Source organism: Salmo trutta, chromosome 1 (genome assembly GCF_901001165.1).
Source record: "Salmo trutta chromosome 1, fSalTru1.1, whole genome shotgun sequence".
Classification (NCBI taxonomy): domain Eukaryota; kingdom Metazoa; phylum Chordata; class Actinopteri; order Salmoniformes; family Salmonidae; genus Salmo; species Salmo trutta.
In genome coordinates this window covers 79,018,837-79,043,246 of record NC_042957.1, presented here as the reverse complement: position 1 = coordinate 79,043,246, position 24,410 = coordinate 79,018,837, and the positions used below count along the sequence as shown (strand labels likewise).

General features: G+C 46.6%; 1 protein-coding gene and 1 non-coding gene across 7 annotated transcripts in view; both read right to left on the bottom strand.

The window, feature by feature from the left end:
• Positions 1-22,997, bottom strand: part of LOC115208501 (putative oxidoreductase GLYR1) — a 31,885-nt gene extending 8,888 nt beyond the window's left edge. For 2 of the 6 annotated variants that reach the window (XM_029776614.1, XM_029776622.1), the window contains exons 1-9: positions 22,914-22,997; positions 22,293-22,329; positions 22,080-22,159; positions 21,835-21,982; positions 19,933-20,043; positions 18,139-18,234; positions 8,729-8,782; positions 4,756-4,806; positions 2,192-2,265 (exon numbers count right to left, since the gene is read on the bottom strand). In XM_029776614.1, the coding sequence (XP_029632474.1) occupies positions 2,192-2,265; positions 4,756-4,806; positions 8,729-8,782; positions 18,139-18,234; positions 19,933-20,043; positions 21,835-21,982; positions 22,080-22,159; positions 22,293-22,329; positions 22,914-22,951 (689 nt within the window). In that variant the 5' untranslated portion in view covers positions 22,952-22,997. The remainder of the gene's footprint in view (positions 1-2,191; positions 2,266-4,755; positions 4,807-8,728; positions 8,783-18,138; positions 18,235-19,932; positions 20,044-21,834; positions 21,983-22,079; positions 22,160-22,292; positions 22,330-22,913) is intronic. The other 4 variants (XM_029776643.1, XM_029776647.1, XM_029776632.1 and 1 more) reach the window with 3 other exon arrangements.
• LOC115147461 (small nucleolar RNA SNORD35) lies at positions 1,892-1,973 on the bottom strand. The gene has a single exon (XR_003866346.1). It is a non-coding gene; the product is annotated as a small nucleolar RNA SNORD35 (small nucleolar RNA).
• Positions 22,998-24,410: the final 1,413 nt, after the last annotated feature.

Here is a 24,410-nt window from a genome sequence, read left to right as displayed (position 1 = left end):
GGTCTAGGATCAGGTCCCACCTGTCCAAGTAATCTAAAAGGACCAGTATTCAGTCATAGTGCTGGTCTAGGATCAGGTCCCTCCTGTCCATGTAATCTAAAAGGACCAGTATTCAGTCATAGAGCTGGTCTAGGATCAGGTCCTCCTGTCCATGTAATCTAAAAGGACCAGTATTCAGTCATAGAGCTGGTCTAGGATCAGGTCCTCCTGTCCATGTAATCTAAAAGGAGCAGTATTCAGTCATAGAGCTGGTCTAGGATCAGGTCCTCCTGTCCATGTAATCTAAAAGGAGCAGTATTCAGTCATAGAGCTGGTCTAGGATCAGGTCCCACCTGTCCATGTAATCTAAAAGGACCAGTATTCAGTCATAGAGCTGGTCTAGGATCAGGTCCCACCTGTCCAAGTAATCTAAAAGGACCAGTATTCAGTCATAGTGCTGGTCTAGGATCAGGTCCCACCTGTCCAAGTAATCTAAAAGGACCAGTATTCAGTCATAGTGCTGGTCTAGGATCAGGTCCTCCTGTCCATGTAATCTAAAAGGACCAGTATTCAGTCATAGAGCTGGTCTAGGATCAGGTCCCACCTGTCCATGTAATCTAAAAGGACCAGTATTCAGTCATAGAGCTGGTCTAGGATCAGGTCCCACCTGTCCAAGTAATCTAAAAGGACCAGTATTCAGTCATAGTGCTGGTCTAGGATCAGGTCCCACCTGTCCAAGTAATCTAAAAGGACCAGTATTCAGTCATAGTGCTGGTCTAGGATCAGGTCCTCCTGTCCATGTAATCTAAAAGGACCAGTATTCAGTCATAGAGCTGGTCTAGGATCAGGTCCCACCTGTCCAAGTAATCTAAAAGGAGCAGTATTCAGTCATAGTGCTGGTCTAGGATCAGGTCCCTCCTGTCCATGTAATCTAAAAGGACCAGTATTCAGTCATAGAGCTGGTCTAGGATCAGGTCCTCCTGTCCATGTAATCTAAAAGGACCAGTATTCAGTCATAGAGCTGGTCTAGGATCAGGTCCTCCTGTCCATGTAATCTAAAAGGAGCAGTATTCAGTCATAGAGCTGGTCTAGGATCAGGTCCTCCTGTCCATGTAATCTAAAAGGAGCAGTATTCAGTCATAGAGCTGGTCTAGGATCAGGTCCCTCCTATCCAAGTAATCTAAAAGGACCAGTATTCAGTCATAGAGATGGTCTAGGATCAGGTCCCACCTGTCCATGTAATCTAAAAGGACCAGTATTCAGTCATAGAGCTGGTCTAGGATCAGGTCCCTCCTATCCAAGTAATCTAAAAGGACCAGTATTCAGTCATAGAGCTGGTCTAGGATCAGGTCCCACCTGTCCATGTAATCTAAAAGGACCAGTATTCAGTCATAGAGCTGGTCTAGGATCAGGTCCTCCTGTCCATGTAATCTAAAAGGAGCAGTATTCAGTCATAGAGCTGGTCTTGTATCAGGTCCCACCTGTCCATGTAATCTAAAAGGACCAGTATTCAGTCATAGAGCTGGTCTAGGATCAGGTCCCTTCTGTCCAAGTAATCTAAAAGGACCAGTATTCAGTCATAGAGCTGGTCTAGGATCAGGTCCCCTCTGTCCATGTAATGTAAAAGGACCAGTATTCAGTCATAGAGCTGGTCTAGGATCAGGTCCCACCTGTCCATGTAATCTAAAAGGACCAGTATTCAGTCATAGAGCTGGTCTAGGATCAGGTCCCACCTGTCCATGTAATCTAAAAGGACCAGTATTCAGTCATAGAGCTGGTCTAGGATCAGGTCCCACCTGTCCATGTAATGTAAAAGGGAAATCTGAGCCCTTATCAGCAGTGTGTGTAAATACAGACCCTGGTCTACTATATAGGTGCAGCCAGTGACCAACACGTCGCTCCATCATCAAGTTACACTGCATCAGAGTTGCCTACAGGCAGTTTCATCAAAGCCACAACGGCTTGGAAGACCATCGTGAGAAACATCACTTGCAGGAGAGCTTATTTTATTCCATGACCTGTTATTACACGCAGAGTGAACAGCCTGTACCACTGATGAACTATAGGAGAGGCATGGTGATAATACAGTTACATACATACTGTAATAATATATATACATATATATATATACACACTGTAATATATACACACACACACACACACACACACACACACACACAGTAATAATAAATATAATTACAGTATCTCCTACCGTTTGTCTGTGGGAGTAATACTGCCGTTGATGGCGGTGCTGTCTGCAGCTTGGATAGACGTTGACCTCGTGTCCTGTACAGACCAAAAAACAAAACACAATCATCATTTTAACACGCGCATCGAGAGTTCCCGACCACAGAGGAGTACAAACATACTGTATCTAGTGGGGCTTACTTGTTTTTGGAATATTTGATCTAGTACTTGCTGTTTGTATGAAAATAAATGCCATTCAGTAATGTGTGTCATGTAGGAAGCACCTTGGGGCTCTGTGGTACAAATAGAGTCTTCCTCAGAGTTAAGACTGAAACCAATGACATACATTCATGTGATAAATATATACACAGCTGTCCCCCTACATAACATACGCCTCCAGCTGTCCCCCTACATAACATACGCCTCCAGCTGTCCCCCTACATAACATACGCCTCCAGCTGTCCCCCTACATAACATACGCCTCCAGCTGTCCCCCTACATAACATACGCCTCCAGCTGTCCCCCTACATAACATACGCCTCCAGCTGTCCCCCTACATAACATACGCCTCCAGCTGTCCCCTTACATAACATACGCCTCCAGCTGTCCCCCTACATAACATACGCCTCCAGCTGTCCCCCTACATAACATACGCCTCCAGCTGTCCCCCTACATAACATACGCCTCCAGCTGTCCCCCTACATAACATACGCCTCCAGCTGTCCCCCTACATAACATACGCCTCCAGCTGTCCCCCTACATAACATACGCCTCCAGCTGTCCCCCTACATAACATACGCCTCCAGCTGTCCCCCTACATAACATACGCCTCCAGCTGTCCCCCTACATAACATACGCCTCCAGCTGTCCCCCTACATAACATACGCCTCCAGCTGTCCCCCTACATAACATACGCCTCCAGCTGTCCCCCTACATAACATACGCCTCCAGCTGTCCCCCTACATAACATACGCCTCCAGCTGTCCCCCTACATAACATACGCCTCCAGCTGTCCCCCTACATAACATACGCCTCCAGCTTTACCCCTACATAACATACGCCTCCAGCTTTACCCCAACATAACATACGCCTCCAGCTGTCCCCCTACATAACATACGCCTCCAGCTGTCCCCCTACATAACATACGCCTCCAGCTGTCCCCCTACATAACATACGCCTCCAGCTGTCCCCCTACATAACATACGCCTCCAGCTGTCCCCCTACATAACATACGCCTCCAGCTGTCCCCCTACATAACATACGCCTCCAGCTGTCCCCCTACATAACATACGCCTCCAGCTGTCCCCCTACATAACATACGCCTCCAGCTGTCCCCCTACATAACATACGCCTCCAGCTGTCCCCCTACATAACATACGCCTCCAGCTGTCCCCCTACATAACATACGCCTCCAGCTGTCCCCCTACATAACATACGCCTCCAGCTGTCCCCCTACATAACATACGCCTCCAGCTGTCCCCCTACATAACATACGCCTCCAGCTTTACCCCTACATAACATACGCCTCCAGCTTTACCCCTACATAACATACGCCTCCAGCTTTACCCCTACATAACATACGCCTCCAGCTTTACCCCTACATAACATACGCCTCCAGCTGTCCACCTACATAACATACGCCTCCAGCTGTCCCCCTACATAACATACGCCTCCAGCTGTCCCCCTACATAACATACGCCTCCAACTGTCCCCCTACATAACATACGCCTCCAGCTGTCCCCCTACATAACATACGCCTCCAGCTGTCCCCCTACATAACATACGCCTCCAACTGTCCCCCTACATAACATACGCCTCCAGCTGTCCCCCTACATAACATACGCCTCCAGCTTTACCCCAACATAACATACGCCTCCAGCTGTCCCCCTACATAACATACGCCTCCAGCTGTCCCCTACATAACATACGCCTCCAGCTGTCCCCCTACATAACATACGCCTCCAGCTGTCCCCCTACATAACATACGCCTCCAGCTGTCCCCCTACATAACATACGCCTCCAGCTGTACCCCTACATAACATACGCCTCCAGCTGTCCCCCTACATAACATACGCCTCCAGCTGTCCCCCTACATAACATACGCCTCCAGCTGTCCCCCTACATAACATACGCCTCCAGCTGTCCCCCTACATAACATACGCCTCCAGCTGTCCCCCTACATAACATACGCCTCCAGCTGTCCCCCTACATAACATACGCCTCCAGCTGTCCCCCTACATAACATACGCCTCCAGCTGTCCCCCTACATAACATACGCCTCCAGCTGTCCCCCTACATTACATACGCCTCCAGCGGCCGCTTATTGGTTTCAAGTCACTGCTTCCTAAGGCGAGCCAAAGTAGACTCAGACAGCAAATAGAGAAAGGTACTGAGGGTGAGTGAGTGAAGAGGTCAAGCATTAAGACTGTCACAAATGGCACCCTATTCCCTATATAGTGAACTACTTTTGACCAGAATGACCAGAGGTTAAAGCAGTGCCTCAATCCGGTCAGAATGTGAGGTGGAAAAGTCGTGCCAAACACAGGGCCCTAGTTACAGGGAGCCGTTTGAGACAGAGTGCTTGCTCACCTCCTCAACGATCTTCAGGCGTTTACTGATAGGCTCCATGGATGAGGCAGGCTGAGGAGGGAGAGAAAAGGTTAAAGGACAGACATTAGTTTACACACAAACAGTGCTGCTAACATCCTCCAACAACCACCACACTGGATGCATCCCAAAACAGCACTGTATTTATTCCCTTTATAGTGCACTACTGGTGACCAGGGCCCAGATAGGGCTTTGGCCAAAAGAGGCCATTTGGGATTCCCTCACTGACTGAACAGAGACACGGCTAAGCTAATGCTAGCTAGGGTTTGTAGCATGCTGCTAGACTTGCTTTGGTAACACTGACGAGGACTGTGTGATTGCACAAATTCAGTGTCGAGTTGATTCATCCAATTCTAGGAGGAAGTAGAAAACGAGAGGGGGATTTATATTAAAAATATATATTTTAAAATTGTTTTATCCACATACAGAGTCGCTAACTTTCCACTGAAGCTGTGTTATGGAGTTTGTGTATATTCACTCTGAATCTCCCTCAGACAATATACATAGTGTGTGTGTGTGTGACTAGAGCAGCGGTGTCAAACTCACTTTGCCAAGGGGCCGCATTCAATCTTCCACGAGTTCCGGAGGGCCACAATGAAAATGTATTAATTATCCTCTGTCAAAATGGACCAAAATAGTCCTCTCTATCCATCGTTTTTTGGGGAATTTGATGCTTCCTGACGGTCTAGCTTTTATTTAAAATGATTATTAGCAACAAGGACACAGTCGATAAACTGTATGAATGTAGGTCCATTATCACGTTTCTATTTGGTTTCAGTCATTGGAAAGTATATTCAGTTTGTTCCGTATGTTTGACACCCTGGACTGGACTTTGGCGGTTTGTGCTGTACGATTAGATAACTGTCTAACATGCAGGTAACACCAGTTACAACTGTACTGCTGGAGTTATGAGACTGACCACGCGGTGCTACAGTTTAACAGTTTCACTTTCAGGGCTGTGGCTTGACATGTGTCAAAGGCAAGGAATTATGGAACTCAGAGTGCATAGTGTTGCCTGAGGAGGGGGAGATTCAGAGTGCATAGTGTTGCCTGAGGAGGGGGAGATTGAGTGCATAGTGTTGCCTGAGGAGGGGGAGATTGAGTGCATAGTGTTGCCTGAGGAGGGGGAGATTCAGAGTGCATAGTGTTGCCTGAGGAGGGGGAGATTCAGAGTGCATAGTGTTGCCTGAGGAGGGGGAGATTCAGAGTGCGTAGTGTTGCCTGAGGAGGGGGAGATTCAGAGTGCATAGTGTTGCCTGAGGAGGGGGAGATTCAGAGTGCATAGTGTTGCCTGAGAAGGGGGAGATTCCGAGTGCATAGTGTTGCCTGAGGAGGGGGAGATTCAGAGTGCATAGTGTTGCCTGAGGAGGGGGAGATTCAGAGTGCATAGTGTTGCCTGAGGAGGGGGAAATTCAGAGTGCATAGTGTTGCCTGAGGAGGGGGAGATTCAGAGTGCATAGTGTTGCCTGAGGAGGGGGAGATTCCGAGTGCATAGTGTTGCCTGAGGAGGGGGAGATTCCGAGTGCATAGTGTTGCCTGAGGAGGGGGAGATTCCGAGTGCATAGTGTTGCCTGAGAAGGGGGAGATTCCGAGTGCATAGTGTTGCCTGAGAAGGGGGAGATTCCGAGTGCATAGTGTTGCCTGAGGAGGGGGAGATTCCGAGTGCATAGTGTTGCCTGAGGAGGGGGAGATTCCGAGTGCATAGTGTTGCCTGAGGAGGGGGAGATTCCGAGTGCATAGTGTTGCCTGAGGAGGGGGAGATTCAGAGTGCATAGTGTTGCCTGAGGAGGGGAAGATTCAGAGTGCATAGTGTTGCCTGAGATGGAGAGATTCAGAGTGCATAGTGTTGCCTGAGGAGGGGGAGATTCAGAGTGCATAGTGTTGCCTGAGGAGGAGATTCAGAGTGCATAGTGTTGCCTGAGAAGGGGGAGATTCAGAGTGCATAGTGTTGCCTGAAAAAGTAGTGAACTATATAGGGAATAGGGTTTTGGACTTTTGGTAAAAAGTAGTGCACTATACAGGGAATAGGGTGCCATCTGGGATGCAGGAAGGATTCAGAGGGAAATCCATGCAAAAGCAGCAGGATAGGGAGAAGGGAGGAGGGAGGGGGGAAGGGAGAAGGGGGGAAGGGAGAAGGGAGAAGGGAGAAGGGAGGGGGGGAAGGGAGGTGGGAGGGAGAAGGGAGAAGGGAGGAGGGAAGGGAGGAGGGAGGGGGGAAGGGAAGGGAGAAGGGAGAAGGGAGGAAGGGAGGGAGAAGGGAGAAGGGAAGGGAGAAGGGAAGGGAGAAGGGAAGGGAGAAGGGAGAAGGGAGAGGGGAAGGGAGAAGGGAGAAGGGAGGGGGGGAAGGGAGAAGGGAGAAGGGAGGGGGGGGAAGGGAGAAGGGAGGGGGGAAGGGAGAAGGGAGGGGGGAAGGGAGAAGGGAGAGGGGAAGGGAGAAGGGAGAAGGGAGAAGGGAGAAGGGAGAAGGGAGGAGGGAGGAGGGAGAAGGGAGGAGGGAGGGGGGAAGGGAGAGGGGAAGGGAGAAGGGAGGAGGGAGGGGGGAAGGGAGGGGGGAAGGGAGAAGGGAGGAGGGAGGGGGGAAGGGAGGGGGGAAGGGAGAAGGGAGGAGGGAGGGGGGAAGGGAGAGGGGAAGGGAGCTCTGCAAACAGTAGATTTCACATGCTTCCAGATGAAATAAACCATCTCATTGATCTTTCATTAAAAACTGAGCCCCATAGAAGTACCAGTGAAATGTAAAAGGAATCGCCACAGTAGTGAGCAGATAAACATTTACATGGAATGAACTACCTAATGAAGCGTCACACTGAACTACACTGAACTACACCACACAGTAGTGAGCAGATAAACATTTACATGGAATGAACTACCTAATAAAGCATCACACTGAACTACACTGAACTACACCACACAGTAGTGTGCAGATAAACATTTACATGGAATGAACTACCTAATGAAGCATCACACTGAACTACACTGAACTACACTGAACTACACTGAACTACACCACACAGTAGTGTGCAGATAAACATTTACATGGAATGAACTACCTAATAAAGCATCACACTGAACTACACTGAACTACACTGAACTACACTACACAGTAGTGTGCAGATAAACATTTACATGGAATGAACTACCTAATAAAGCATCACACTGAACTACACTGAACTACACTGAACTACACCACACAGTAGTGTGCAGATAAACATTTACATGGAATGAACTACCTAATAAAGCATCACACTGAACTACACTGAACTACACTGAACTACACTGAACTACACCACACAGTAGTGTGCAGATAAACATTTACATGGAATGAACTACCTAATAAAGCATCACACTGAACTACACTGAACTACACTGAACTACACTGAACTACACTGAACTACACTGAACTACACTGAACTACACTGAACTACACTGAACTACACCACACAGTAATAGGTAGGGGAAGAAAGGGTTCATTAATGATCAATGGAGAAAACAGTTACAAGCAAAAAAAGGTCTCCAAACTCTCTTCCTGATTCTATACCCTTCTCCTGAAGTGTGCACTTGCACACTCCCCATCGTGGATTTAAAAAGCATCGGCTGGACGAAGTCATGTTTCCACCATTCTGAAATCCATGATGGGGAGCGTACGAGTCTTCAAGAGAAGGATAGACAATTGGAACACAGACATTATTCCTATGAAGCTCATACACACTCCTATGTTATTCTCCCACCTAACAGAGTAGGGTGAAGTTGCCCGTAGACGCTGATCTTGGGTCAGTTTAGCATGGGGGAGGGGAAGCTGATTCTAGAGCTGTACCTAGGGGGAACCTCACCCCCTGAGGCCTTAAACCCCAACAGTGTGCAGTCACAGTGCAACAGCTGCAAAACCAACCAGGTCCCCCCCCTCCCCCCAAACCAAGCAAAAATGTTGAACAAACGTTCAGCAAACTTTCCCTCTTACCTTCTCAGTCTGGCTGAGCAGAAAGTGGTGGAAATGGGGATCATCCTGTACTGGCTACAATGGAAGAGAGTTCAACTGTTGAAATGGGGATCATCCTGTACTGGCTACAATGGAAGAGAGTTCAACTGTTGAAATGGGGATCATCCTGTACTGGCTACAATGGAAGAGAGTTCAACTGTTGAAATGGGGATCATCCTGTACTGGCTACAATGGAAGAGAGTTCAACTGTTGAAATGGGGATCATCCTGTACTGGCTACAATGGAAGAGAGTTCAACTGTTGAAATGGGGATCATCCTGTACTGGCTACAATGGAAGAGAGTTCAACTGTTGAAATGGGGATCATCCTGTACTGGCTACAATGGAAGAGAGTTCAACTGTTGAAATGGGAATCATCCTGTACTGGCTACAATGGAAGAGAGTTCAACTGTTGAAATGGGGATCATCCTGTACTGGCTACAATGGAAGAGAGTTCAACTGTTGAAATGGGGATCATCCTGTACTGGCTACAATGGAAGAGAGTTCAACTGTTGAAATGGGGATCATCCTGTACTGGCTACAATGGAAGAGAGTTCAACTGTTGAAATGGGGATCATCCTGTACTGGCTACAATGGAAGAGAGTTCAACTGTTGAAATGGGGATCATCCTGTACTGGCTACAATGGAAGAGAGTTCAACTGTTGAAATGGGGATCATCCTGTACTGGCTACAATGGAAGAGAGTTCAACTGTTGAAATGGGGATCATCCTGTACTGGCTACAATGGAAGAGAGTTCAACTGTTGAAATGGGGATCATCCTGTACTGGCTACAATGGAAGAGAGTTCAACTGTTGAAATGGGAATCATCCTGTACTGGCTACAATGGAAGAGAGTTCAACTGTTGAAATGGGGATCATCCTGTACTGGCTACAATGGAAGAGAGTTCAACTGTTGAAATGGGAATCATCCTGTACTGGCTACAATGGAAGAGAGTTCAACTGTTGAAATGGGGATCATCCTGTACTGGCTACAATGGAAGAGACTTCAGTATTCTCTAACCTCCCACTACTACCACCACGACCAGTATTCTCTACCCTCCCACTACTACCAGTATTCTCTACCCTCCCACCACGACCAGTATTCTCTACCCTCCCACTACTACCAGTATTCTCTACCCTCCCACTACTACCAGTATTCTCTACCCTCCCACTACTACCAGTATTCTCTACCCTCCCACCACTACCAGTATTCTCTACCCTCCCACCACTACCAGTATTCTCTACCCTCCCACTACTACCAGTATTCTCTACCCTCCCACTACTACCAGTATTCTCTACCCTCCCACTACTACCAGTATTCTCTACCCTCCCACTACTACCAGTATTCTCTACCCTCCCACCACTACCAGTATTCTCTACCCTCCCACCACTACCAGTATTCTCTACCCTCCCACCACTACCAGTATTCTCTACCCTCCCACTACTACCAGTATTCTCTACCCTCCCACTACTACCAGTATTCTCTACCCTCCCACTACTACCAGTATTCTCTACCCTCCCACTACTACCAGTATTCTCTACCCTCCCACTACTACCAGTATTCTCTACCCTCCCACCACTACCAGTATTCTCTACCCTCCCACTACTACCAGTATTCTCTACCCTCCCACTACCACTACTACCAGTATTCTCTACCCTCCCACTACTACCAGTATTCTCTACCCTCCCACTACTACCAGTATTCTCTACCCTCCCACCACTACCAGTATTCTCTACCCTCCCACTACTACCAGTATTCTCTACCCTCCCACTACTACCAGTATTCTCTACCCTCCCACCACTACCCTCTACCCTCCCACTACTACCAGTATTCTCTACCCTCCCACTACTACCAGTATTCTCTACCCTCCCACCACTACCAGTATTCTCTACCCTCCCACCACTACCCTCTACCCTCCCACTACTACCAGTATTCTCTACCCTCCCACTACTACCAGTATTCTCTACCCTCCCACTACCACCACTACCAGTATTCTCTACCCTCCCACCACTACTACCAGTATTCTCTACCCTCCACTACTACCAGTATTCTCTACCCTCCCACTACTACCAGTATTCTCTACCCTCCCACCACTACCAGTATTCTCTACCCTCCCACTACTACCAGTATTCTCTACCCTCCCACTACTACCAGTATTCTCTACCCTCCCACTACTACCAGTATTCTCTACCCTCCCACTACTACCAGTATTCTCTACCCTCCCACTACTACCAGTATTCTCTACCCTCCCACTACTACCAGTATTCTCTACCCTCCCACTACTACCAGTATTCTCTACCCTCCCACCACTACCACTACCAGTATTCTCTACCCTCCCACCACTACCAGTATTCTCTACCCTCCCACTACTACCAGTATTCTCTACCCTCCCACCACTACCACTACCAGTATTCTCTACCCTCCCACCACTACCAGTATTCTCTACCCTCCCACCACTACCAGTATTCTCTACCCTCCCACTACTACTACTACCAGTATTCTCTACCCTCCCACTACTACCAGTATTCTCTACCCTCCCACTACTACCAGTATTCTCTACCCTCCCACTACTACCAGTATTCTCTACCCTCCCACTACTACCAGTATTCTCTACCCTCCCACTACTACCAGTATTCTCTACCCTCCCACTACTACCAGTATTCTCTACCCTCCCACTACTACCAGTATTCTCTACCCTCCCACCACTACCACTACCAGTATTCTCTACCCTCCCACTACTACCAGTATTCTCTACCCTCCCACTACTACCAGTATTCTCTACCCTCCCACTACTACCAGTATTCTCTACCCTCCCACTACTACCAGTATTCTCTACCCTCCCACTACTACCAGTATTCTCTACCCTCCCACCACTACCAGTATTCTCTGACAACATGCAACAATTTCAAAGAATTTACTGAGTTACAGTGTTAAGGAAATCAGTCAATTTAAATAAATGAATTCCACATGACTGGGAATACAGATATACATCTGCTGGTCACAGACACCTTTTTAAAAAAGTAGGGGCGTGGATCAGAAAACCATTCAGTATCTGGTGTGACCAACATTTTCCTGAAACATGAGGTGATGGTGGTGGATGAATGGGGCCGTGCATTATCATGCTGAAACATGAGGTGATGGCGGTGGATGAATGAGGCCGTGCATTATCATGCTGAAACATGAGGTGATGGCGGTGGATGAATGAGGCCGTGCATTATCATGCTGAAACATGAGGTGATGGCGGTGGATGAATGAGGCCGTGCATTATCATGCTGAAACATGAGGTGATGGCGGTGGATGAATGAGGCCGTGCATTATCATGCTGAAACATGAGGTGATGGCGGTGGATGAATGGCAGGACAACGTCACGGTATGTCTGTGCATTCAAATTGCCATCGATAAAATGGTGTCTGTTGTCCATAGCTTATGCCTGTCCATCCCACCATGGGGCACAATGCACAACGCTGACTGACATCAGCAAACCACACGGCCACACGCCGCCATACACGTGGTCTGCAGTTGTGAGGCGAGTTGGACGTACTGCCAAATTCTCTATGGTAGAGAAATTAACATTCAATTATCTGGCAACCGCTCTGGTGGACATTCCTGTAGTCAGCATGCCAATTGCACGCTCCCTCAAAATTGGAGACATTTGTGGCATTGTGCTGTGTGACAAAACTGCACATTCTAGAGTGGCCTTTTATCGTTCCCAGCACAAGGTGCACCTGTGTAATGATCATGCTGTGTAATCAGCTTCTTGATACATACACACAAAAGTATGTGGACACCTCTTCAAATGAGTGGAGTCAGCTATTTCATTCACACCCGTTGCTGACAGGTGTATAAAATCGAGCACACAGCCATGCAATCTCCATAGACAAACATTGGCAGTAGAATGGCCTTACTGAAGAGCTCAGTGACTTTCAACGTGGCACCATCATAGGATGCTACCTTTCCAACAAGCCAGTTTGTCAAATTTCTGCCCTGCTAGACCTGCCCCGGTCAACTGTAAGTGATGTTATTGTGAAGTGGAAACGTCTAGGAGCAACAAAGGCTCAGCCGCGAACTGGTAGGCCACACAAGCTCACAGAAGGGGACTGCCGAGCGCTGAGAAATAAGCTTTTTGTGCGTATGGAACATTTCTGGGATCTTTTATTTCAGCTCATGAAACCAACACTTTACATGTTGCCTTTATATTTTTGCTCCATGTAGCAGCAGCAGCAGTAGCAGTAGCAGTAGAAGTAGTAGCAGCAGCAGTAGTAGCAGCGGTAGTAGTAGTAGTAGTAGTAGTAGCAGCAGCAGCAGCAGAAGTAGTAGTAGCAGTAGTAGCAGCGGTAGTAGTAGTAGTAGCAGCAGCAGCAGCAGAAGTAGTAGTAGCAGCAGCAGTAGTAGCAGCGGTAGTAGTAGTAGTAGCAGCAGCAGCAGCAGCAGCAGCAGCAGTAGTAGCAGCAGTAGTAGTAGTAGCAGCAGAAGTAGTAGTAGCAGCAGCAGCAGCAGAAGTAGTAGTAGCAGTAGCAGCAGTAGAAGTAGCAGCAGCAGCAGCAGTAGTACCAGCAGTAGAAGTAGCAGCAGCAGTAGTACCAGCAGCAGTAAAAGCAGTAGTAGTAGTAGCAGCAGCAGCAGTAGTAGCAGCAGCAGCAGCAGCAGTAGTAGTAGCAGCAGCAGTAGTAGCAGTAGTAGCAGTAGTAGCAGCAGTAGCAGCAGTAGTAGAAGCAGCAGCAGTAGTAGTAGCAGCAGTAGTAGCAGCAGCAGCAGCAGCAGTAGTAGCAGCAGTAGCAGCAGTAGCAGTAGTAGAAGCAGCAGCAGTAGTAGTAGCAGCAGTAGTAGCAGCAGCAGCAGCAGCAGTAGTAGCAGCAGTAGCAGCAGTAGCAGTAGTAGAAGCAGCAGCAGTAGTAGCAGTAGTAGAAGCAGCAGCAGTAGTAGTAGTAGTAGAAGCAGCAGCAGTATTTGCTAAACTAGTAGTAGTAGAAGCAGCAGTAGCAGCAGTAGTAGTAGCAGCAGCAGTAGTAGTAGAAGTAGCAGTAGTAGTAGCAGCAGTAGTAGTAGCAGCAGTAGTAGTAGTAGCAGCAGTAGTAGTAGTAGTAGCAGAAGTAGTAGTAGCAGCAGCAGCAGTAGTAGTAGCAGCAGTAGCAGTAGTAGTAGCAGCAGTAGCAGTAGTAGTAGCAGCAGTAGCAGTAGTAGTAGCAGAAGTAGAAGTAGCAGCAGCAGTAGCAGTAGTAGTAGCAGCAGTAGCAGTAGTAGTAGCAGCAGTAGCAGTAGTAGCAGCAGTAGTAGTAGTAGTAGCAGAAGTAGCAGCAGCAGCAGCAGTATTTGCTAAACTAGTAGAAGTAGCAGCAGCAGCAGCAGCAGCAGCAGTAGCAGCAGTAGAAGCAGCAGCAGTATTTGCTAAACTAGTAGTAGTAGAAGTAGCAGCAGCAGTAGCAGCAGCAGCAGTATTCTCTCAAGAGACTCCCTGGCCTGATTGAGGTTGCATCATATTCCCTAGGCTATATAGTGTACTTCTTTTAACATGAGTCCTATGGGCCCTGGTCAATAGTAATACACTATACAGGAAATAGGCTGGCATTTGGGACATCCATAGAGGTACATTCTACACAGGCCTACTCTGCACAGATGATCAGATATTGTTGGATGCCTGGAAACGTGTTTTAACATGTCAGTATCCAGATTAAACTGAGACTCAGCGATAAAACGTTGCCATGAGCAGCAGGATGAACCGCAGATCTTGCAGACGAGCATGATGCAAGATGTTTCACTTGCGGAAAATATCAGAGAAGTTTAGCGTCAGGATTCATACTCAGTCGTTGCTGAAGTCCATCTGATATCGCTGTTAACTTTGTCACTGACTCCCATCTTTAATATGGTGTAAGAATCTATTATAATCATATACTGAATTTGTGTTTCTGGAATGCGCAAATGTTGCTGTATAGCAGTGCTTCTCAATTATTTTCTGTTACGCCCCCCCTAGGAAGAAGTAAACATTTCGCGCCCCCCCCAACTCTCCGCCGCGACTGTAAATAGTATCAGTTGTCTATAAAATTGTTTTAAGTACACCTCTGCATAACATTGTATCCTTATTAACATTAAAGAAAAATAAAAAATAAAGAAATATAGATCAACTTACAACAAAGAATAACTTTATTAACATTGGTTTTTTTTTAGTTTGTAACAGAAAAGACTTCAAGTGCATCAATTTGCCTGAAATTTTAAAAAAAATGAAACCCTTATTTAGACTGTAAACATTTTTGGACCATTTGATACTGAAAAATACAATTAAATATAATCAATAAATAATAATAAATTCAAATTGATCAGCAACATTAACTCAGGAGCACAATATATGAAACATTTTGACCTATAAAACAAAAATGAATAAAACAATTTGTGCTGATTTTTTTTTTATCAAAATGAGGAAGTCAGGATTAATGGCTACAATGAGCACGTTTTGCAGAGCACAGCTTTTCGAAGCGGGTTTGAAGCATGATACTGCAACTCTCAGCTCCTGCTCAATGTTTAGCTGGGACCTGTACTTGGTCTTCAGTGCAGCAACAGCAGAGAAGCCAGTCTCACAAAGATAAGATGTTGCAAAAGAAAGAAGAATGCCCATGGCCCTCTGCCCTAAGAGTGGATACTGCCTCTCTACACTCAGCCAGAATTCACTCAGTGTCTGGGATGTGAACCTCAGTCTCAATGTGGAGTCAGACGTCATATCAATGAACTGGTCCTCCTCTGCAGAGCTGAAACCAGTTGGAGCTGGTGCATTGAAAGGATCTCTCACCCAGTCATATTGGGAACTGTTTTCAGGGAAGTACTTTTTAAAGAATCCCATCAGTGATGAAATATGCTCCTTAATATATGGAATCACTGAGATGGCATCATAGTCAGTAGTGTCAACAAATTCATGCAGGTTCTCGAATGAATCAGTATTTCCTTCATCAAATCGCCTGCCCCACATTGCAAGCTTTCGAGTGAAAGAGCTGATCTTGTCTGTGACCTGAGGGAGGTGTTTATCTTTCCCTTGAAGCTGTAGATTTAGTTCATTTAGCTTTCCAAATATGTCACTCAGGTAGGCCAGTTTTGCCAGGAAGTTCTCATCACAAAATTTTTCTGTGATGTCATACTTGTGCTCCTGCTCCAAAAACATTCTTATCTGCTCTCTGAGCTCAAAAACTCGGGACAAGACTTTTCCTCGTGAACAGCCACCTTGCTTCACTGTGAAACAGCACAGCTTGATGTTCAGCTCCCATCTCCTCACAGATAGCAGAGAAGACTCTTGTTTTTAGTGGTCTGGTCTTTATACAATTGACTACACCTACAATGTCAGTCATAACCTCACTTAATTCAGAGGAAAGGTGCCTTGATGCCAGTGCTTCTCTGTGTATAACACAGTGTGTCCACTCAGCATTAGGTGAGGCCTTCTTGATGAGTGCCCGAAGTCCTTTTCTCATCCCTGCCATGGTCTGTGCACCATCACTGCAAACACCAATGCAGTTCTCCCACTTTAGCCCATTCTCAGTCAGGAAGCAGTCCAGCACTTTGAATAGCTCTTCAGCTGTGGCTCTGTCTCTGACATATTTACAAAAAAGTAGATCCTCACACAGGGAGTTTGTCATGTCAAAACGTACATAAGCGATAAACAAACAGTCTTTGTTGCTGTCAGTTGCTTCATCGAACTGTAAGGCAAAACGTTTGTCTTTGAGTTTATCTACCAGCTGTTCTTTAATATCGTTAGCAATGTCATTTATACGTCTGGCGACAGTGTCATTGGACAGAGGGATAGTTTTTATTTTTGCAGCACTTGCGTCATCCAGCATGACAGAGACCATGTCTAATGCTGCAGGCAGTATCAGCTCCTCTGCTATGGAGTGGGGTTTTTTGCACTGAGCAATTTGGTACGCCACCTTATATGATGCTAACAGTGCTCGCTGGTTTACTGAAGTAGCATTCACAAAGCGGAACGATTGTTGACAATATTCGGCACGTTTTCGCTGAAAAAACTCAAGCGGCTTATCAGCGTGATTGGGGTGTAATGTCTTTAAGTGACGCCTTAATTTATTTGGCTTCACGCTGTTCGCTGCCAACATTTTTAGACACAGTAAACATACCGGTCTTTCCTCGTCTCCCACCGTAGTCACAGTGAAGCCAAGCGCTACATACGCTACGTCATATTTCCTCGTCTTAGCTTTCGGGAGACTTACGTTTGTCTCATTATCTCCGTCTCTCTCCGCCTTTCTTTTCATCCCTGTTAAATATTTTTCCATGGTGTCTCTTAAGGGTTTGTTATCTGCACTTCATATCTCCTGCTCTGTGCTGTGTGCTCTTGTTCGGTTAAAAAAATACTACGCGGCAAAAAAAAAAGCGTGTTCCCCGGGGTCACGCGCTCCCCCTGGCATTGCTCCGAGCCCCCCCCAGGGGGGCGCGCCCCACTATTTGAGAAGGACTGCTGTATAGCAAAAGCTACAAAATATGATTTGTGTCCGTTTTTCATTAAAATGCCTGATATTTTTTTAGGCAGATATGTTAACTTAAAATCAGAAAAAGCAAGTATTTATCTCCAATATGAAACTCTAGCTTTTCTTCTGACATGTTGGAATGAATGGGATTACTCCTCATCACGTTGTTTCCTTCTGACTAATCATGATGAAGAGGAGTCCCCCTCAGCATTGTTTCCTTCTGACTAATCATGATGAAGAGGAGTCCCCCTCAGCATTGTTTCCTTCTGACTAATCATGATGAAGAGGAGTCCCCCTCAGCATTGTTTCCTTCTGACTAATCATGATGAAGAGGAGTCCCCCTCAGCATTGTTTCCTTCTGACTAATCATGATGAAGAGGAGTCCCCCTCAGCATTGTTTCCTTCTGACTAATCATGATGAAGAGGAGTCCCCCTCAGCATTGTTTCCTTCTGACTAATCATGATGAAGAGGAGCCCCCCTCAGCATTGTTTCCTTCTGACTAATCATGATGAAGAGGAGTCCCCCTCAGCATCTACCACAGTGGTCACCAACCCTGGTCCTGGATAAGTAACCAGAGGATGCAGGCTTTTGTTCCAGCCCAGCACTAAAATTTGATTAGAAAGGTCCCATTTGTATGTGCTTTAGCAAATCCTGGCAAACGTCAAGTCAAACAACTTTACGGCGGGGTTCCCCAACACAGACCAAGTCTAGTCCTGGACTAAAAATATTTCCTCTGAGTTAGGATTAGGATAAAGCACAGACAAATCTCAGATAACCAAGCTAATCAGATCTTAGTGCTGGGCTGGGACAAAACCCTGCACCCTGTACCTCCCCAGGCCCAGTGGTCAGTCAGTACCCACTGCGTTCTGGAGCGTGCAGAGGTAAAGGGAGCTGAAGGAGTAAGTTAAGGCAGGCGGGCTGTGTGAAGGGTTCCACCTACACTGCTCTCCCATTTGAATCCTGAGACAGGTCCAGTAGTTCCCAGGGCCCCTAGTCGCTCAACACTGGACGGCTCTGGGTCAGAGTCAGTTAGGTCCTTCAGGGAGAGAGACACACATTACCCTGGAAGTCACTTTAAAGACACACACTACACGCCTAATACTGGGGAGTGGGGTTGATCAGATAGACTCTACTCCCTGGTAGTTCATCTATGGAAGCAACAATAGATCTGGTCGTCAGGGAGACTGTAGACTACATTACCTATACATCCACAGGGGTGTGACGTTGACTACAGTCACTTTGTTGAGACTAGATAAACTATAATAACTGTCCTATACATCTCATGTGGAGTGGGGTGTCAGGTCTGTCAGGGAGAGAGACATTACCCTTGGAGTCATTTTAAAGACTAGATACACTATGATAATGTGGAGTGGGGTGTCAGGTCTGTCAGGGAGAGAGACATTACCCTTGGAGTCACTTTATAGACTAGATACACTATGATAATGTGGAGTGGGGTTGACTACAGTAACTTATAGATGTAGAGGTGGTTTCCCAGTCTCAGGGTTTAGTCTAGTGCTGGACTACAAAACAAGCTCAATAGAGAATCTACATTGAAAATGGTTTTTTCCCCCCATTATTAAGCTTCACCTGTGTCCGGGAAACAGTCCCCTACTGTGTAGTGAGACTTCACCCAGGGCCTCAAGGGAGACACACATTACCCTGTGGGTTCAGTCACTACGGTAGACAGACTTCACCTATTGGGGTGTGGGGTTGACTAGACAGTCTATACATCTACCAGGGAGTGAGATGTGAGCTAGAGCCTTCAGGGAGAGAGAGGCTGTGGGTACAGTCAGACTGTAGAACCCACTAGGGCTGATCAGAGAGCCTATATCTAGTGAGATGTATGTATTTACCTGGCTGTGGGTACAGTCAGACTGTAGAACCCACTAGGGCTGATCAGAGAGCCTATATCTAGTGAGATGTATGTATTTACCTGGCTGTGGGTTCACAGTCACCCTGTAGAACCCACTAGGGCTGATCAGAGAGCCTATATCTAGTGAGATGTATGTATTTACCTGGCTGTGGGTTCACAGTCACCCTGTAGAACCCACTAGGGCTGATCAGAGAGCCTATATCTAGTGAGATGTATGTATTTACCTGGCTGTGGGTTCACAGTCACCCTGTAGAACCCACTAGGGCTGATCAGAGAGCCTATATCTAGTGAGATGTATGTATTTACCTGGCTGTGGGTACAGTCAGACTGTAGAACCCACTAGGGCTGATCAGAGAGCCTATATCTAGTGAGATGTATGTATTTACCTGGCTGTGGGTACAGTCAGACTGTAGAACCCACTAGGGCTGATCAGAGAGCCTATATCTAGTGAGATGTATGTATTTACCTGGCTGTGGGTACAGTCAGACTGTAGAACACACTAGGGCTGATCAGAGAGCCTATATCTAGTGAGATGTATGTATTTACCTGGCTGTGGGTACAGTCAGACTGTAGAACACACTAGGGCTGATCAGAGAGCCTATATCTAGTGAGATGTATGTATTTACCTGGCTGTGGGTACACAGTCACCCTGTAGAACCTACTAGGGATGTATATCAGTGAGATCTTCAGTGGTCTCTGTGTGAGTTCAAGCCAATCAGTGGGACTGAGGATGCTGAAAAGGGAGTGGGACCAACACCTAGCTATAACCTGATGCCACAGCAGGTGTTGGACAACTGGCCCCTTTAAAATGATATCAGCTTCTGTAAGTCTGAGTGTCCACCACACTAGTCCACTACTAACCTTCTCAGAGGGGTCTTTCAGGGCACTAAGGTCTTCATCATCTTCCTCTAAGATCTTCAGAGGTTTAGTTGGTGTCTTCTTTCCTTTAGAGTCTCCTTTCCCCTCAGAGCTCTGTGGGAATAACAGAGCCATACATTAACCCTTTCCCCTCAGAGCTCTGTGGGAATAACAGAGCCATACATTAACCCTTTCCCCTCAGAGCTCTGTGGGAATAACAGAGCCATACATTAACCCTTTCCCCTCAGAGCTCTGTGGGAATAACAGAGCCATACATTAACCCTTTCCCCTCAGAGCTCTGTGGGAATAACAGAGCCATACATTAACCCCTTTCACCCCAAACCCAGTTCTAACTAACCTGGTTCAGTTTATCAACCAGCTAATTATTAGAATCAGGTGTGCTAGATTAGGGTTGGAGTGTAAACCTACAGGAGGGTAGCTCTCCAGGAACAGGGTTGGAGTGAAAACCTACAGGAGGGTAGCTCTCCAGGAACAGGGTTGGAGTGAAAACCTACAGGAGGGTAGCTCTCCAGGAACAGGGTTGGAGTGAAAACCTACAGGAGGGTAGTACTCCAGGAACAGGGTTGGAGTGTAAACCTACAGGAGGGTGGCTCTCCAGGAACAGGGTTGGAGTTAAAACCTACAGGAGGGTAGTACTCCAGGAACAGGGTTGGAGTGAAAACCTACAGGAGGGTAGCTCTCCAGGAACAGGGTTGGAGTGAAAACCTACAGGAGGGTAGCTCTCAAGGAACAGGGTTGGAAAGCCCTGGTCTAACCTATGAATGTATAGACAAGGCACGTGGGTATCCCTACTTATCCACTTCAGTATTACAGTGACATAGTCCAACTGTTGTTGAACTCATTTAGATGAACAGTTAAGAGTGTTGACCTGAGGTCAATTTTTTAATGGTTGGACAAATCCCATCTGTCTGGTGGCAATGTGACAGACATCACATTGCTTGCTTGCTTAGCCATACCACTTCCTCCCGCTTACACCGAGACTAGAACCCATACCACTTCCTCCAGCTTACACCGAGACTAGAACCCATACCGCTTCCTCCAGCTTACACCGAGACTAGAACCCATACCACTTCCTCCCGCTTACACCGAGACTAGAACCCATACCACTTCCTCCCGCTTACACCGAGACTAGAACCCATACCACTTCCTCCCGCTTACACCGAGACTAGAACCCATACCACTTCCTCCCGCTTACACCGAGACTAGAACCCATACCGCTTCCTCCCGCTTACACCGAGACTAGAACCCATACCACTTCCTCCCGCTTACACCGAGACTAGAACCCATACCGCTTCCTCCCGCTTACACCGAGACTAGAACCCATACCGCTTCCTCCCGCTTACACCGAGACTAGAACCCATACCACTTCCTCCCGCTTACACCGAGACTAGAACCCTGGACATCTGCCTCGCAAACTCACATAACCGCCCTCCTGAAACGGTCTTTCCAGCTGCGTCACAGAAAAGCTAGCAATTCAGCAACGCAAGTGGAGACATTTCACGCTGAGGAGGGAGGTTACGGAAAGCGGCAGGTAGCCTAGCGGTTAAGAGCGTTGGGCCAGTAACCAATAGGTCACTGGTTCGAATCCCAGAGCCTACTAGGTGAAAAAAAACTGTCAATGTGCCCTTGAGCAAGGCACTTAACCCTAGTTGCTCTGGGTAAGAGCGTCTGCTAAATGACTAAAGTGTGTCTGGGTTATCCAGGTGATATCACCTGTTGACTACAACATTATACCCTCCTCACCTGTTCTCTACCTGTGGCTTTTGGACTAACAGTCATGTTCACTAGGTATGAAACGGAAGAAACCGGTCTAGAAATGACTTTTCCGGCTACTTTCTGCCTGTCTGGGGGGGGGGGGGGGGGGGGGGGGTACAACTACCTCACCTGTTCTTTCCCCCCCTGTTTCTCTTTCTTCTTCAGGAAGTCTTCCACCGCATCCACAGCCTGTTGGAAACGTTTGCCCTTATTGATCTTGATCATCTCCTCTTTGTGGGGGTGGTATGGCTTCAGCTGCTCCACCTTTATCCAGGCACTGCACGCACACGCACGGATAAGTGATGGAAGCAAGCTAGATATGGATATTAGTGATAAGTGATAGCTACTGTAGTAAGTTTTGTTTGTTTACTTACTGGTCTTCAGTTCCAAAGAATTTGACAAAATGACATTTTTTCCCTCTTGGCTTTTTCAGGTCCTTTGGAGGACTGACGACCTGGAAAGACAAAGAAAGTTAATCACAATATCACTTACGCGTAGTTAGTCAGTTTAGCATACAATACAATTCTTAGTCACAACGAACATGGTGTTCAGATTTCTTTCGCTAGCTTGAATTCGACAGATCTTACCTTGCCTGGCCACGGAGGATAGCGCCCGAGCTTTCCCCTAAAACAAGAACATTGCCATTTGATTGATGATTAAACGTTGCATTATCGAGATAACGTTTAGATGTTCAGAATATAAATTCCACTACCCCTTGTATTCGTCGTCGCAGTAAACATAGGCTTCGAACAAGAAATCCCGGGTGGCAGTCACCAGATTATTATCTAGTTAGCTAGCTAAACTGGCTAATTTAATAATGTTGTTTCTCAAACATCACAGTACACACTTTTCAGATGTCATCAGTAAACATGTAGAGATAGCTAAACTAACCAGGGTATAGATATAGTTAGTATATAGATTGAGCAATATTTACATGCAGATGCGTCCGGTTTCACTTCTCTGGGTGCGGCAAGGCTAAGTAGTTTACTAGCTAGCTAATGGCTATGCTGACTCGGGCTAAACAGGCAGTAACGTATTTGTTTTGAGTTCGATCGACAACTACCATTAGTAAACGGATATTTTGTCACATCTACCTGATCAAATGTAACGAAAATGCACGAATTCAGTTGATCCGACACGGATTCAATGTAAACAATGAAATTCGAATGGAATAAGACGATTAAAGTAAGTTAAAATGCATATCTCACCAAACTAGGTCCCCGATTCTCAGATGCACCGTCGCCATCTTAGAACTTTACTGAAACGTCGCACTGAACACTGTGAAATAACACACCCACCAGAAAACACATGCGTCACCCCAAACCACAGAGTTTCTAAATCCAGAGGTGCAGCATCGCGAGACTTCCGGGGACGCTAACGAAAAAGAACAAACGTACCAGGTCGGGGTTTGAAGTATAAGAAGTCAATGAGAGAAGTGAAAAATTCGTCCTTAGTTGTTAATGTTCTCAAAATCTAAAGGCACAACCTAGATTGGAGCCAATGTCTTAAGTAGCTGAACATGCTATTACTCCAACCACATGAAAGTGACAAACTGGCACGTTTTCATTTTTCTGAAAAACTACTTTATATCGAAGGAGTTCCTTTGACTGCATGCACATGCGCAGTTCGGCGCAAGACGAACGTTAGTCCCGATGACGTGTTTCTACGCAGAGCTTTGCTCGCCAACGTTGTCATGACATCGCCTAAATGCGTGATCTGGGATTTCAGATTTAGCCAATCTTCATACTGTCTGTCCAAATCCCGTAGTTACCACATACACAAAGTCAAAATTGGCTACATCATTTTTATTTTTTATTTTAGCTTTATTTAACCAGGTAGGCCAGTTGAGAACAAGTTCTCATTTACAACTGCGACCTGGCCAAGATAAAGCAAAGCAGTGCGACAAAAACAACACAGAGTCACACATGGAATTAACAAACGTACAGTCAATAACACAATAGAAAAATCTATGTACAGTGTGTGCAAATGTAGAAGAGTAGGGAGGTAAGGCAATAAATAGGCCATAGAGGCGAAATAATTACAATTTAGCATTAACACTGGAGTGATAGATGTGCAGATGATGATGTGCAAATAGAGATACTGGGGTGCAAAAGAGCAAGAGGATAAATAACAATATGGGGATGAGGTAGTTGGGTGTGCTGTTTACAGATTGGCTGTGTACAGGTAGAGTGATTGGTAAGCTGCTCTGACGCTTAGAGTTAGAGAGGGAGATTAAGACTCCAGCTTCAGAGATTTTTGCAATTCGTTCCAGTCATTAGCAGCAGAGAACTGGAAGGAAAAGTGGCCAAAGGAGGTGTTGGCTTTGGGGGTGACCAGTGAAATATACCTGCTGGAGCGCGTGCTACGGGTGGGTGTTGCTGTGGTGACCAGTGAGCTGAGATAAGGTGGGGCTTTACCTAGCAAAGACTTATAGATGACCTGGAGCCAGTGGGTTTGGCGACGAATATGTCGTGAGGACCAGCCAACGAGAGCATACAGGTCGCAGTGGTGGGTAGTAAATGGGGCTTTGGTGACAAAACAGATGGCATTGTGATAGACTACATCCAGTTTGCTGAGTAGAGTGTTGGAGGCTATTTTGTAAATGACATCGCCGAAGTCAAGGATCGGTAGGATGGTCAGTTTTGCGAAGGTATGTTTGGCAGCATGAGTGAAGGAGGCATTGTTGCGAAATAGGTATTTGTAGT